The sequence below is a fragment of the Blastomyces dermatitidis genome, assembly GCF_000003525.1.
Source record: "Blastomyces dermatitidis ER-3 genomic scaffold supercont1.9, whole genome shotgun sequence".
Classification (NCBI taxonomy): domain Eukaryota; kingdom Fungi; phylum Ascomycota; class Eurotiomycetes; order Onygenales; family Ajellomycetaceae; genus Blastomyces; species Blastomyces dermatitidis.
The window spans coordinates 3,380,001-3,396,550 of NW_025544782.1; the positions used below are offsets into that span (position 1 = coordinate 3,380,001).

The 16,550-nt window shown below is 37.8% G+C and overlaps 5 protein-coding genes and 1 non-coding gene across 6 annotated transcripts in view; 3 read left to right on the forward strand and 3 right to left on the reverse strand.

The window, feature by feature from the left end:
- Window positions 1-6,613: 6,613 nt before the first annotated feature.
- Window positions 6,614-6,895, forward strand: BDCG_17659 (uncharacterized protein; the record flags this gene model as incomplete). Its single annotated transcript, XM_045426752.1, has 2 exons — window positions 6,614-6,708; window positions 6,826-6,895. 2 exons carry the CDS (start codon window positions 6,614-6,616, stop codon window positions 6,893-6,895), a joined length of 165 nt encoding a protein of 54 aa, XP_045282324.1.
- A 259-nt stretch (window positions 6,896-7,154) lies between these two features.
- Window positions 7,155-7,385, forward strand: BDCG_17660 (uncharacterized protein; the record flags this gene model as incomplete). Its single annotated transcript, XM_045426753.1, has 1 exon — window positions 7,155-7,385. The coding sequence occupies one exon, from the start codon at window positions 7,155-7,157 to the stop codon at window positions 7,383-7,385; it is 231 nt and encodes a 76-aa protein (XP_045282325.1).
- Window positions 7,386-12,054: 4,669 nt separating this feature from the next.
- On the reverse strand, window positions 12,055-13,120 carry BDCG_17661 (uncharacterized protein; the record flags this gene model as incomplete). Its single annotated transcript, XM_045426754.1, has 1 exon — window positions 12,055-13,120. One exon carries the CDS (start codon window positions 13,118-13,120, stop codon window positions 12,509-12,511), a length of 612 nt encoding a protein of 203 aa, XP_045282326.1. The 3' UTR covers window positions 12,055-12,508.
- Window positions 12,356-15,879, forward strand: BDCG_17662 (uncharacterized protein). Its single transcript, XM_045426755.1, has 3 exons — window positions 12,356-12,933; window positions 12,989-14,651; window positions 14,852-15,879. The coding sequence occupies exons 2-3, from the start codon at window positions 14,484-14,486 to the stop codon at window positions 15,509-15,511; spliced, it is 828 nt and encodes a 275-aa protein (XP_045282328.1). The 5' UTR covers window positions 12,356-12,933; window positions 12,989-14,483; the 3' UTR covers window positions 15,512-15,879.
- On the reverse strand, window positions 13,320-13,547 carry BDCG_17663 (uncharacterized protein; the record flags this gene model as incomplete). Its single annotated transcript, XM_045426756.1, has 1 exon — window positions 13,320-13,547. One exon carries the CDS (start codon window positions 13,545-13,547, stop codon window positions 13,320-13,322), a length of 228 nt encoding a protein of 75 aa, XP_045282327.1.
- A 573-nt stretch (window positions 15,880-16,452) lies between the features above and the next one.
- Window positions 16,453-16,550, reverse strand: part of BDCG_17664 — a 4,080-nt gene continuing 3,982 nt past the window's right edge. Inside the window, exon 1 of the ribosomal RNA XR_006700912.1 lies at window positions 16,453-16,550. This exon is cut by the window's right edge and continues 3,982 nt beyond it. This is a non-coding gene — a ribosomal RNA (28S ribosomal RNA).

Here is a 16,550-nt window from a genome sequence, read left to right on the forward strand (position 1 = left end):
TTTTATTGAAGCGATTTGTACACCTCTGTATTTATTAGAAACCTGAGGTGCTTGAGTTCCGGATTTAATGTATCCCCTGCGGGTTTCGAACCCACACGCCTTGGTTTCCCACGCCAAGGCGCTACCGGGTGGCCGCATTAATCATTCGGCCACCGGGGCAGTAGAGCTGCTAGAGTATAGTACTCTGTAAAAGATTGTTTAGTTTTACTATAGTAATATATCAGTTTATTTCTTGCAGTAATAATAGTCTGCACTATAGTATTATCTCAGACTGAATTTCTTTTTAAGTGATTCAACTGCTTCTTAAGATGAGTAAATAAACTATTATACACTTATCAGACTGACTGCAGTATTAATGTACAAGTGATTGAGACTGTCTTTATTATCTTATAAAACTGAAATAGTAAATCAATCATATATTTCAACTGAGTTTAATTCATATCAGAAAGTTTCAATATCTGAATCTTTTTTCAATCAGAGTGTTGTACTCAATAATTAATTATCTGACACAATCAAAGAGTCTGAATAATTATCTTATATATTGAACTTCATTATATTCTAACATTCTGTATTATATTCAGTGATGTGACTGATTTATTTATTTATTGAATATTATGAAATTATTGTTATTATTTAGAGAAGATACAAATCACATTAACAATGTTTCAAATCTATGATATTTAAATTATTAGTCAATCTATTCAAAATTAACAGTAGTATTATTAAAAAGTATTATCAAAAAGCAATATTAAAAAGTATTATCAAAAAACATTATCTTTTACAAAGTGAATGTAAAAGTTACTTAAGTAATTACTTTTATCTTATTCTCATCTTAAGAATCAGTTATTTCATTATTCTTTATCTCAATGTTAAGATTCTTTATCAGTGTTTTCATTATAAGTTGAATCACATAAGTAATGCAGAAAATATAATCTTGTTTATTATTTCAGAAATGCAAAGTTAATTTTTACTTCAAGCTGTTCATCATAGTGTAGTTATTTACAGTATTATCAGTTATAATTATAAGAAGACTGAGATTAATATTCTAATAGTTATTTTTAATCACAGTCATTAATATCTCTGTTATATAATTCTCAGTATAACTACTGATCAATGATTCAAATTCAATTAATATCTCTTAATAAGTTCAGTTCTTATCAATATAATAATATATAACTCTTATAAATGTAAGATTGTTTATACTAGTTCATACATTCACTGTGAGAGACACTCTTTGATGATTCTTCAACTCTGATTCTAGATATTATATATTGACTTTGTAGTATATCTTGAGATTGAACTGAAGACAGAATCAATGTGAAATATGAAGATTTAAATTAAGTATTTGAAGAAGTGTTCAGAATTCAGAGTTTTCAATTAATTAAAGAGAAAGATTCAGAGATATACACATGTGAAGTAATTATTCACAGAAGTTATCAGATAAGAGTTATAAAATCAGAGTACTGATACATAGTTATTTTTATATAATTTTCTTCAAATTAGAAAGTTAGTATTATTAAAAATTATTATCTGATAGAGTAACTTATCAGCTCAGTAGTAATTTTCTGATTATTTTTCTTTTATTATCTGTATTCTGATGACTTCAGATGTCAGAAAATTTCTTCAGAGTTATAATCAGTTTATAATGAATATTTCTGAATAAAGTTATAGTAATTGTAGCAGAGAGATGACTCTTCAGTAATCTGTAATATAATCTGTTGATAATTATTTCATAGTTCATCTCAGTGTTTATATTGAGTTTTTCATAAATTTCATGATCTAAAATCAGATATGAAGAATGAAGTGATTATTTATTATAATTGAAAGAGAGTATTCTATATTGAATTGTAAATAACATAGACTTTATAATTCACAGTAATTTCTTAAAGAGTTTATAAATCTTCAATAGAAGTAAAAGAAGTGAAAGAAGTGAATTCAGAAGATATGATAATAATTTAAGAAAGATAATAATTTATTTTCAATAACTAATCACTGATATGTGTAAGAAGAATTAATATAAGAGAAAATAATCTTCTTTCTTAACTTGGTTATAATTTTAGTACTAACTCAGATTGAATATCATTGATATATAAAAGTAAATAAATAATCTTGATTAATCTCTGTTATATTTCTTGAAATATATTAATATTATAAAAGAGAGTGTTATCAAATTACATTATCAGATAATATTATTAAAAATATATTAATATTATAAATATCAATGTTGAAAAAATGTTACTACTTATACATTATAGTGATATAATAGTTGAATATATATATATATATTATTTCTGATATTGATAATTGATTACAACTTGTACAATAATTTTTGTAAACTTAAAACTAATTTCAATTATTAATTAATAGTTATGAACTTATAACTAATTAATATAAAAAGAAAAAAACTTTTTCTACTTATTATCTTTCTTCTTATTCTCATTCTTCTTCTTCTTCTTCTTATCTGAGATAATAATCATCTCAAAATCTTTCTCTACTGTCTTCTCAGAGAAGAGTTTCTGCTACTCTCTCTTAGTCAGATTAATCTGTGTCTTAAAATCCTGCATTTTCTAGTCTGCTGTCTCGGGTTTCATCTCAGTAGTAAGCAGATTAACATGCTCAGAGAGTAGAGCTGTCTTCTCAATATTCTGAATCATGAAGTGCATTCAAGATCTGAACAAGGTCTCAATTTTCTTCTTCTCTGCCAGCTTCTGCTAATCAATTAGAGAACAGAAGTATTATTAAAAATCATTACCTCTTAATAAAAAACTTATCAGTTTTGACTTCTTTATCTCTTACTTTAATACCTTCTTAATCTTCTTCTACTACTGCTTATTTACAGTAACACTCTTCTTCTCTCTCTCTCTCTTTATCTTAGTCTTAAATTATTCTCAGAACTTCTTCTAATCTTACTACTACTGTATGAAACTCTTTACTATCTTCTTTTTCAATCTCTCATAAGTGATGTCATCTGTATTATTTCTATACTTAGTTCAGTCCAAATCTATCAGAAGTGTTACTTAAAATTATTATCATTCTACTCTCTTACAGAGTCTCTTCAAGATATTATAACATATCTTACAATCTGTCTCTCTGTACTTAAACATCTTCTTCTTCTCTCTCTTCAATCTGTGACAGCACTCACGCGTCCTGATAATCCGCAGAACCGCAGAATATTTAAAAAGAGATAATATAATTAATTTTAATAAGTGTTGAAGAGAGATAAAGACAGAAGAGACAGTTAGCAATAATATAATAATAATAATAATAATAATGATAATAATAATGATAGTGATAATAATAATAATGATAATGATAATGATGATAATAATGAAAGAGAAAGTGCATCAGAATATATTATTGACTTATTAAATATGAAGAGATAAAGAAATTATTAACAGCTTTCAGAAATGTACAGAAACAGTTACAGTGTTACATAGCAATATTATCTTCATTCAATACATGCACTATTAATATTCTTTGTATACATTTATTATATAATCTATATCAGAAATATATGTAGAAAACAGATCTTTATTACTAGAGAGAATAATTGCAGTGATTCTCTGTTTTCATATTATAAAGATAAGTTATTCTCATTTCTTTCTTCTCTCTTTTCTCTTCTTCTTCAACTCACTACTAAGTTCAAGCTGATATGAAAACTATTAAAACACTCTTAGAAACCCTCAAATTGAAGAGTATAGACTAATCAAATTTTAAATACAGATGAATTAAATTATATTCAATAATACTAATTATTCATTCTTCTCTTAATAAAACAACAGTCATGTCTTTCTCTTCTCTCTCAAATGAAACATGACCTGTGAAAAGTGAGTACTATACCAGGCCATAATGATCAACACAGTCTCAGTACACAGAGCTGCATATGCACAGTGCATGCTGAACTGAAAGACTGTATGAATTGCAAACTGACAGCAGTATTTCATAGAGAGCTGTGCAGTGTGAGAAAGCTGTAACTCTCAGTTACATGTGCAGAGAGTGAATCACTGCAGTAAGTGTATATACATTGCATGAAAGTAATACTTTTTGATAACACTCAGTCTCTGATATCATGAAAATAGAGTCTCTTTATGAGATCTGTTTTTATCAGAAGTCAGAGTATCTTATATTTCTCAAGATCATCTTCATATGTCTTGTCTATGAAATCAATGAAGAGAATCATTGATTTCAGTGTTCTATTCTTAATGTTATTCAAGTGACAGTAGAGTTCACTCTGATCACACTTTTTAAGTGTATGTTTTCTTTTCTTTTTTTTTTTTTATTGTGATTTTTTCTTGTTTTTGTTTTATTTTTTGTTTTTTGTTTTTTTTTTTGTATTTTATATTTTTTTTATAATTAAAATTATATGAATTATAATCTGTGTTTAGAAAAGTAATAATATTTAATAACACTCTCTGTTGAATTTTCAACAAATGAGTACTATGTTATAATATTATGTAAGTGAGAAATGATTTCATGATCTCATTTAATATCATTCTCAATAATGAGATCAGAATGAAAATGTGACTAAGAATTCAAACATATTCTTTATCTGAGACTAGATTTTTATTTGAAAAGTAAATCTGAGATCTTTAATATTTGAAATAATGTGATTTGAAATCAATGTGATGAATACAAATCATGATCAGAAGTAATACTTTTAGACAATGTGACAACTGTAAAGTTTGATTCTGATCTCAGACATGGTCACACAGTCAGTCTAATATGAGGTGATACAGAGTGAAAGAGAGTGATAGAAGAAGAGAGTAGAGTAGACTGACTGTGTAACTGTGTCTGAGATCAGAATCAAACTTTACAGTTATTACATTGTCTAAAAGCATTACTTCTGATCATGATTTGTATTCATCACATTGATTTCAAATCCTGTTATTTCAAATATTAAAGATTTCAGATTCACTTTTCAAATAAAAATCTAGTCTCAGATAAAGAATATGTTTGAATTCTTAGTCACATTTTCATTCTGATTTCATTATTGAAAATGACATTAAATGAAATCATGAAATCATTTCTCACTTACATAATATCATAACATAGTGCTTATTTGTTGAAAATTCAATAGAGAGTGTTATCAAATATCATTACTTTTCTGAACACAGATTATAATTAATATCATTTTAATTAAAAAAAAAATGTAAAATATAAAAAATAACAAAAAAACAAAAAACAAAACAACAAGAAAAAATCACAATAAAAAAAAAAAAAAAAAAAAAAAAAAGAGAAAGAAAAAAAGAAGAGAAAGAAAAAGATAGAAAGAGAAAGAAAAATTAAAAAAAAAAAGAAAAGAAAAAGAAAAAACAAAAAACAAAAATAAAAAAAAATCAAGATCACAGAGTCACAGTATTCTTAAAATACTCACTTCTCAGAGTCTTCACAATGTTCATCATCAACTGTGTATCTCTCACAGTGAGAGTAATATGACTGTGATGAGTCATTATCTTAATATCATCTAACAAATAATCAGTATATATCTATATAAATGTGAATAATTAGAAAATATACACTCAAAAAGTGTGACCAGGGTGAACTCTGCTGCTACTTGAATGACATCAAGAGCAGAACACTGGAATTGATGATTTCCCTCATCAATTTCACAGACAAGATGTGTGAAGATAGTCTTGAGAAATATAAGATTCTCTGACTTCTGATAGAAACAGATCTCACAGAGAGACTCTATTTTCATCATATCAGAGACTGAGTGTTATCAAAAAGCATTACTTCAATGCACATGTACTTACTGCAGTGATTCATTCTCTGTACATGTGGCTGAGAGTTGCGGCTTTCCCACGCCGCATGGCTCTCCCTGGGATGCTGTCACCAGTTTGCAACTCACACAGTCTCTCAGTTCAGCACACGCTGCGCATATGCAGCCCTGCGTGCTGGGGCTGTGTTGATTATTATGGCCTGGCGTGGTACTCGCTTTTCGCGGGCCATGTTTCATTTGGTTGGAGGGGGGAGAGGGACGCGACTGCTGTTTTATTTAAGAAGAAGTGAGTAATTGAATCTGTAGAAGATAATTTGATTTCTTCTGCATTTGAAATTTGATTAGTCTATACTCTTCAATTTGAGGGTTTCTGAGAGTGTTTTAATAGTTTTCATATCAGCTTGGAATTCGTGGTTGATTGAAGAAGAGAAAAGAGAGAAGAAAGAAATGAGAATAACTTATCTTTATAATATGAAAACAGAGAATTGCTGCAATCATTTACTCTAGTAACAAAGATCTGTTTTCTGCATGTATCTCTGATACAGATTATATGATAACTGTATACAAAGAATATCAACAGTGTATGCATTGAATAAAGATGATGTTGCTATGCAACACTGTAGCTGTTTCTGTACATCACTGAAAGCTGTTAATATTTTCTTTGAGTCTCTTTATATTTGATAAGTCAGTAATATATTTCAATACACTCTCTCTTTCATCATCATCATCATCATCATCATCATTATCATCATCATCATCACTATCATCACTATTATCATCATTATTACTATCATCATCATCATTATTATCATCATCACTATTATCACTATTATCATATCATTTCTGGCCGCCTCTCCTGCCTTCACCTCTCTTCAACACTTACTGAAACTAATCATGTCATTCCTCTTCAAATATTCTGCGGTCCTGCGGACCATCAAGGCGCATGAGCGCTGTCACAGATTGAAGAGAGAGAAGAAGAAGATGTTCAAGTGAGAGGAGACAGATCACAAGGCATGTTATAATGTCTTGAAGAGGCTCTGTAAGAAAGCAGAATGATAACAATTTTAAGTAACACTTCTGATAGATTTAGACTGAACTAAGTATAGGAATAATGCGGATGGCGCTGCCTGTGAGAGATTGAAGAAGAAGATAGTGAAGAGCCTCATGCAGCAGTGATGAGATCAGGAGAAGTTCTGAGAATGATTTGAGATCAAGATGAAGAGAGAGAGAGAGAAGAAGAGTATTACTGCAAATAAGCAGTGATAGAAGAAGATTGAGGAGATGTTGAAGTGAGAGACAAAGAAGTCAAAACTGATAAGTTTTTTATTTATTGAGAGTTAATGATTTTTGATAACACTTCTGTTCTCTAATTGATTAGCAGGAGCTGGCAGAGAAGAAGAGGATTGAGGCCTTGTTCAGATCTTGAATGCACTTCATGATTCAGAACATTGAGAAGGCAGCTCTGCTCTCTGAGCATGTCAATCTGCTTATCACTGAGATGGAACTCAAGACAGCAGACCAGGAAATGCGGGATTTTGAGACACAGGTTGACCTGGCTGAGAGAGAGCAGCAGAAACCCCCTTCTGAGAAGGCAGTGAAGAGAGATTTTGAGGTGATTATCATCTCAGATGAGAAGGAGAAGAAGGAGGAGAAGAATAAGAAGTGAATTATGAAGAATGATAAGAAGAATGAGAAAGAGAAGAAAGATAATGAGTAGAAAAAGTTTTTTTCTTTTTATATTAGTTAGTTTAGTTGTAAGTTCATAATTATTAATAATTGAAATTAATTTTGAGTTTTTAAAAATTATTGTACAAGTTGTAATCAAGTCAGGAACAATATATATATATATATATATATTTAACTATCATGATTCACAAATCACTATAATGTATAAGTATCAATATTTTTTCAACATTGATATTCACAATATTAATATATTTTTAATAATATCATCTGATAACACAATTTAGTAACACTCTCTTTTACAATATTAATATATTTTAAGAAATATGACAGAGATTAATCAAGATTGTTTATTTACTTTTATACATCAATGATATTTAATCTGAGTTAGTACTAAAATTATAACTAAGCTAAGAAACAAGATTATTTTCTCTTATATTAATTCTTCTTACACACATCAGTGATCAGTTATTGAAAATAAATTATCATCTTTCTTAAATTATTATCATGTTTTCTGAATTCACTTCTTTTACTTCTATTGAAGATTCACAAACTCTTCAAGAAATCACTGTGAATCACAAAGTCTATGTTATTTACAATTCAACACAGAATACTCTCTTTCAATTATGATGAATAATCACTTCATTCTTCACATCTGATTTCAGGCCACAAAATTTATGAAAAACTCAACACAAATATCAAGATGAACTATGAAATAATTATCAACAGGTTGTATTGCAGATTACTGAAGAGTCATCTCTCTGCTATAATCACTGCAACTTCATTCAGAAACATTTATCATGAACTGATTATAACTCTGAAGAAATTTCTTAACATCTGAAGTCATCAGAATGCAGACAACAAAAGGAAAATAATCAGAAAATTACTACTGAGCTGATAAGTTACTCTACCAGGTAATGATTTTTGATAACACTAACTTTCTAATTTGAAGAAAATCATGTGAAAACAACTCTGTATCAGTACTCTGATTTCACAACTCTCATCTGATAACTTCTGTGAACAATTACTTTATATATGTATATCTCTGAATCTTTCTCTTCAATTAATTGAAAACCCCGAATTCTGAACACTTCTTCAAATACTTAATTCAAATCTTCATATTCTACATTAATCCTGTCTTCAGTTCAATCTCAAGACACACTACAAAGTCAATATACAATATCTAGAATCAGAGTTGAAGAATCATCAAAGAGTGTCTCTCACAGTGAATGCATGAACTAGTACAAACAATCTTGCATTTATGAGAGTTACATGTTATTACATTGATGAGAACTGAACTTATTAAGAGACATTAATTGAATTTGAATCATTGATCAGTAGTCATACTGAGGATTATATGACAGAGATATTAATAACTGTGATTAAAAATGACTATTGAGATATTAGTCTCAGTCTTCTTACAATTATAACTGACAATGCTGCAAATAACTACACTATGATGAAGAGCTTGAAGCAAAAATTGGCTTTGCATTTCTGAAATGATAAACAAGGTCATATCCTCTGTATTACTCATGTGATTCAACTTGTGATGCAAACACTGATAAAGAATCTTAACATCAAGGCAAAGAATAATGAGATGACTGATTCTTGAGATGAGAATGAGATGAAAGTGATTACTCAAGTAACTTTTGCATTCACTTTGCAAAAGATAATGTTTTTTAATAACACTTTTTGATATTGCTTTTTGATAATGCTTTTTGATAACACTACTGTTAATTTTGAATAGATTGACTAATAATTTAAATATCATAGATTCAAAACATTGCTAATGTGATTTGTACCTCTTCTAAACAATAACAATGATTTCATGATATTCAACAAACAAACAAATCAGTCACATCACTGAATATGATACAGAATGTTAGAACACAGTGAAGTTCAATATATAAGATGACTGTTCAGACTCTTTGATTGTGTCAGATGATTGATCATTGAGTGCAACACTCTGATTGAGAAAAGATTCAGATATTGAAACTTTCTGATATGAAGTGAACTCAGTTGAAATATGTGATTGATTTACTGTTTCAGTTTTATAAGACAACAAAGGCAGTCTCAATCACTTGTACACCAATGCTGCAGTCAGTCTGGTGAGTGTATAACAGTTTATTTACTCATCTTGAGAAGCAGTTGAATCACTCAAAAAGAAATTCAGTCTGGGATGATGCTATAGTGCAGGCTATTGTTGCTGCAAGGAATAAACTGGCATATTACTACAGTAAAACAGAACAACCTTTTACAGAGTACTATGCTGTAGCAGCTCTACTAGATCCCTCTCATTGAGTTAACACCTACACTTCTCAAGATTGGACAGAGGAGAAATGAGACTCATATGTCAAATTAGTCTGAGACTACTACAATGTCAACTATCAGAGATTTGAATGAGCAGATGTTTGAGATGTGAAGATAGTGAAATACAATTCTCTAGTAAGTAACAATCTTTGATAACACTTCATATCACATAGAACTATAATACTAACTTTGAAACAGGACTTGCATACATTGATTGCAACTGAAAATCAGGCAAAACTACATGCTTGTAAAACTGAATTTGACTGCTATCTTCAAGATGATTCAATGAATTTACGCGCCAAATCAATTCTAGAGTTATGAAAAATTGTTGAGAGTACATATTCAACTGTTGCACTGATGACGCGTGATATTCTGGCAATTCCATTGACAGGGGTGAGAATGGAGTGAAAGTTCAACTCAAGTTGAGATATTTATCACTATCACCAGGGACAATTACAAGGAGAAACAATCAAGAAACTCATGATTGTAAAACATGGAATTATCAGACAGTTTAATACCTCTGATCACAGTATATCAGAGAAGTGTAGTTTTCATGAGAAAGTGAAGGATAAACTTGCACAAGAATGTATTTAGTTGTTTCATGAGCGTTACCAATAATCATTACCAAATTCTGATTATATAAGCAATCACTGAATGAACCGAATGGGACTGATTTTGACCTTCAGTCCCAGTCCCATTCTGATTTTGGAAGAATGATCATCTTTCACAGTTTATCCTGGAAAATTACTCCCATTTCACTGTTCTTGAATTAAATCTGGTCATTTTTCACGCCATTTCTCTCAGAAATGGTCCATTTTCAGATTTTTTTGAGGCTTGGTCCTGGTGGGACTCACGCCAAGAAATGTATGGGACCAGACCAAATGGGACCAAATGTGAAATTCATGGTCCCGGCGGCCAGTCTAGAGTAGAGGCGGTAGAGGTGATAATAGTGATAGAGGGAGTAGAGGGTGAAGAGAGTGAAAGAGGTGAAAGAGGTGATAAGAAGTGGTAAGAGAGAGGTAGAAGAAGAGGGTGATAGAGAGAGAGAGTGATAGAGACGGTAGAGATGATGATGATGATAGAGAGAGTAGAGAGTAAGAGGTGGAAGAGAGAGTAGAGAGTGGTTGAAGAGAAGAGTGAAAGTGATAGAGAGGGCTGCGCAAGCAGAAAAGCGAGCGTAAGCCAGCATATGCTTGTAACAATAATAATAATAATATGAGATATAAGGCTAACTTTTGAAAAAAGGGTTGAGATTATTGAGATTGATGAGATTTATATCTACCTCGCAGCAGATGATGAAGCGTCAATTATTATAACTAACTGAATAAGAAGGCTGTACAGCACTAATTACATGCGCATTTTCACCAACTCTGTAGAATTGTAGAATTAAGATGTCCGCGGCCTGCAATCACCCTTTGTAGTCGGCCCGGTGGCGTAGTGGTTAACTACGCTACCATGGAGCCCCAATTAACGGCCTTCCCCCCGGGGAATGAATGCCAAGAGGGGGCAGGTTCGAACCCTGCGAGGGCCATCTTAACCATAGCTTCCACTGTTAAGTCATAAAACAGTACCGGGGGCCCCCGGGTGCACTATAGCGAATCATTGTCAAGCTTAAGGTGTTCATCCCGGGGGTTCCCGGGCGCTAATTCTCACTGATCTTAGGGTTAACAGCCCCCCGGGCGCTTCAAGTTAGATCAGTACTAGAGTGATTGAGGTCTAGAGTGCCCGCAGGATAGCGAATCATCGTCTAGCTTAACTGGCCAGGTCTCATCCCCCCCACTCTAGGCACCCACTTCCGGGGAATGAGATTTAAAAACCATCCGATTAGGACACCCCCTGGGCATAGCAAGGACCTAGGTGAGACGAGGCCTAGGCGCCCTTAATAGGTGGTTAGTGCAAGCAAGACCGTGACGGCCAATCGGTAGCCTGGAATGCCGAGATTGGCAGCTGGAAGGTTAGAGACTTAACTAGAATTGAGTAGCTCTGGTGTTATTCTTAGTGAGGATCCCACTTATAGGTAAGCTAGTTACAGGAGCTAGCCGGGCGGCGGCCCTTTAGGGGGAATGATAACCCCTGGAGCGGGCCTGAGAGGACAGAGGCGGCGGTCGGTTATATAGGGTCTTAAAATATGTATATATCTTAAGGTGTAAACTGCAGAGGTCTTGTTCTGTAGCTCTCTTTATTTTACTTTACTTTTTCCTTTCTATTCTTTTCTATCTATCTATTTAATGTGTCTATCTTTAAGACTGTGTTCTCTTTTCTTTTGTCATGATATTGTCAAATGGTTTCAAAGTATCAGAAGATGTTAAAACACTGCAATTTGTAAACAGTTTTTGTATTCTGGGCTGGAATTTTCTGATTTTGCATATCTGAAATTGGTGAATGTATAATAGTTAACTTTATAGATATAGGAAAAACCCTGAGAACTTTTAGTTCTCAGGTAGATGTCATAGTCTCTGACTGCATACATCTATAATTGAAGAATAATAATAATAATAATGACTCTTTGTAGTCACATAGAAAGATTCAGGCCTGCGATCCACAATCACCCTTTGTTTGCTAGAGTTATCTGGCTGTTCCGCGGGATCACTCATAGTGCAAACAAACCTGTCTAGAGTAGTATAAATACCTCAGATGTGTCCGTGAAACCCCATCTTCTTTTCTCTTTTTCTGTAACAGCTCTCATTCCCACAAACTGTGAGTATCCTCATCCATCCGCGAAGTGTTTCCACCCAGATGACAGACAGAGAGTGTTCCTGACAATGTCTGAGTGTTGGTTCAAGAACTTCCCAAGAATCAAAATTTTTCCAATTTTTCCAATTCCAACACCTTCGCGAACAATGTCTGGCCGCCGCCGAGCTTCTCGTGGACGTCCCCGCGACACCTCTGGTCGCTTTCTGCCGGCTTGTGGAGCAGGGGCGCCACCACCCGCGCCAGCGCCTCCACCCCCCTCAGCCCCGCCACCGCACCCGATCTTCGGGCCAGCAGCCAACCCCGTTCCTCCCCCAGGCCAGCCCCTGGCTCCCAGCACCGCAGTCCCGCCCTTTTGTGGTTCGGAAGAACGTACGACCGTCGGATAATAACGCGGCCGCTTCCGAACTTGCTTACGAATGTAAAGGGGCCATAGCGGCCACCAATTAATTTAGTGTACGGTATATAAGAAGCCGGCGTACGCCTGTAATCGTACGCTGGCTTAAGCAACCTTTGAATCACACTTTGCTGTAAGTCTCCCCGCAAGTAATTCCTTGCAGACCCTAGCTGACAGTTCCTGCAAAGCTCCCGGTGCTGCCAGTGCGCCCTGCGGCCCCACGGGCCTACGACCACCCCCCCCCTACCCGCACGATCTCCGACCAGGCATAGGCAAATATACCTAGGTTCCCTATCAACAGTCCTCGCGCCGCGCCACATTTCCCCAATCCCATCATCAATGGGAGATGGGTCCCCAGGGACCCGCAAAATCCGGGTAATCAAGGCAATGCAAATGCCATGAATTCGTGACGGGAGTTGGCCTGGGCAGATGAGCCCCCTCTCCGCGTCTCAATTGTTGCCGGGCTGGATACTCCAGCACAACTGGGGAAGCGGACACAGCTTCGGGAGGGGTATCTGGTTATACGCGCAGGTGGCCAGCCCCCAAGGCCCTGCCGCAACTGCGCGCGCCCTGGTGTCCGGCTCCCTTGGAGTCTGTGCATTTCTGGCGGCACTTGTTCTCTAGATAGGCCTTGAGAACAGGCCAGCGGGATCTCTCATGATCATTCCCTAGATGGTCCAGCCAGTCCTTGGCTTCAGTGTAGTAGAGGCCTGTCATCGCGTAGGTGACAGCTTCTTCATCTTCCATTGTCACACAGCCTGGCTTGCGAGTCAATTTCAAATGCAAACTTGCAAAAGCTTTTATAGGTTGTGGTTCTGTAAGTGGCCTTAAGTGGTCGCGGCTTAAGAAAGTTTCTTTTCGGTTCATGGGCGTCCCTGGAGGTCATGTCTAGGGACTCGGTTCGAGGGTGTTTGCGGGCAGCAAGCATTTCTTGTAGAAAGATAGCTTGATCCCGCGGGAGGTGCTCAAGGATATTCTTCACTTAGATTGGTTCGTTCGTGGGTTCGGAGGGTTCCTCTGTCACAGATGCAGAGAATGGCCTCCCGCGAGTGATTGGTAAGTCCTCTGGGACTTCTTTCACAGAGGTTATTCATGGTTCGGGTTGCTGCTCCTGAGTGCCTGCAGTAGGGTTCGCAGGGGTTGAAGCACGCGAGTTTCTAGTCCTTCCAGTCATAACGGGCGATTGCTGACTGACAGAGCTTGAAAGGGAAGAAGTGCTCGCAGGCGATTATTCGGGTGTTTGCAGGTTGGCGTGATATGTACTGTTAGCTACTAGAAGTATTCGCGGTAGGAAGATCAAATGTAAAGGTCAAATGTATAATAGCATTGAAGCTCAGTTGTGAAGAGTAGTCGCGAACTCCAGTCTATATAGTTGTGTGTAGCCAAGGGCTGCTAACCCTATTGGTTACGCGAGAAATAGGAATAAGGGTAAAGGATCCGCGAGGGGCGCCATTACGGAGGTAGTTCGGAGGTCCGAATTGGCTTCCAGCCGGAGCTGTACTCACCCCACCCGCCTCGACAAGGCTTCGGACACCGGCCGGGACTACGGCCCGGTAAGGATTGGGTATCACCCCGCCCCTCAGTGGGAACTTTAATATACGCTATCGACAGACCTCAACCGGAACCGGAGCCCGCGAGGGACTCCGGGATTCCGACACCCGCCGCGAGACCCGCTTCTCCGGAATGGAGGGAAGGACAGGCGGCGGCAGGTGCTCGAGCCCGCCGTGGATTGAAGGGCCCACCGGGTTCTCCGATGATGCCCTTAACCATACGTGGAAGGCTCTATCCGACATGGAACTAAGGGTGTTTGGTGGACGACCGCGGAGGATCGAGAAAACCGGGGGTCGAGGGGTCCGGGAGCTCATAGAGTACAAGCCGCCCAGGTGCCCCTCTCCACCGCCGTCAATCTCGCCGCGATGCCACCTGTAGAGAAGCGCATGAGCTTCTTGCCTACACATACTCACCGGACGCTTCTCGGGTCGTCTTCTGCCAGACTGGGCTCCTGGTACTGGAAATGACGGTGGGGGGGATGGTTTTCTATGGGAAAATAGAAACTGGGCCACCTCAACATAGGAAACGGGCGGGATTTTTCCGTCATTGGGCCTGGAAAAGTGGGACTTGGTCGTTTTGCTCTATTGCCATGGTCACCGGCGTGGGATACATACGGCCCTGTCTATCCGGCTAGGACTGTGGTCCGGCCGGAGTGCGCGAGCGGCAACATCTCCGCAGGGCGTCGGAGATGCACCGCGCCTCCATCACAGCCGGACTTTGTTCCCGGCCAGGAGGTTTTCAGGTTCACTCCGCGCCCTGTTAACGGTCTCCGGGAGCATCGCGCGATGTTCCGGCCTCCTGCTGACACTTCTCACCCGCCGGCCGCCCTCGCGCTACTGCCCGGGCGTGTCATCGGACAACTCTCCCTCTCCGGAGCACCAGCCCGGTCAAAGGTCCGGACACCCAACTGTACCCTGGCAAACGGGCACCCGGGGCGTGACCCGGTGTTACACACTTTCGCGGGGAGCCCTTCGCGCCGGGCTGGCCCGCGCCGGTGTAGACGGGCCGGAGGACTACGCTCTCTGATTAAGAGCTTTAACCGGACCGTCCTGAAAGCCCCTGGGTACGTCAAGGCCGGCTTCGGGCGCCGCGCCGGCCCGGACCACTTGCCCGGCTGGTTTCAACACCCGCTCGCGCCTCCGGCCCGGGACTACTTTTAACCCGCCCTGGCTAAAGACGCCCGGAGCGTCACGCGCCATCCCGGCCGCGCACCTCCGGCCCGGGCTTCTTCCGCGGTTAAGGCTTTTAACTAGTCCTGGTTAAACATCACCGGCGCGCCATTTGAGTTCCCCGCCTCCCGCCGGTGACGCCATGACTACACTCACAAACATTATATTCTATCTTCAGACAGGTGTATATCTCTGTGAGTGTGAGAATTTTCTAATTTTGCATATCTGAAATTGACAAATGTATAACAATTAGCTTTACAGATACTAGGAAAACCCTGAGAATCAAAAGTTTTCAGGGAGATGTCATAGTCTCTGACTGCATATATCTATAATGGAAGAATAATAATAATAATAAGTATTTATACGTATGTATGTATATATGCATCCAGATACATATATCACTGTGAATCGGCCTGCATATATATTCAGACCCGTGAGACACATGTCTATGACAATCTCTATTAGGGTATAAATAAAATATCCTTCCCTTGCGGATATACTTGAGTAGACAGCAGTGACACTCCGTAAATACAGAAAGAAGAATTGAGATATAGCTTCAACTGACTGATCAGAGAAGCGTGTTTGAAGCAGTTCTACCGTTGAGAACTGTCTGAGCATGTCAAGTGAGGTCTTGTCACCGCATTTATCAAGACATTAACATTGTCATGCCGGACTATTACCTTCTCTGGACACCGGGCACTGCGCCCGCTGCGGACTGCTCTAGTGACCCTCCGGCCGTCCCCCGCGCCCGCACCTCCGGCCCGGCCTGTTTCCCCGGTTAAGGCCCTTAACCACACTTCGTTAAAGACCCCCCCCGGAGCGTCACGTGATATCCCGGCCCTCGCGCCCGCCCGCACCTCCGGCCCGTTTCCCCGGTTAAGGCCCTTAACCACACTTCGTCAAAGACCACCTGGAGCGTCACGTGATCCCTGAAAAAAGCAATTATACCCTCAAAAATTTCGCGGCTGCGCCGCTATTAAAGCACCCCGGAGGCCGGCCGCGGTCCGGGCGGGGACAGGAAGAGGAAGAG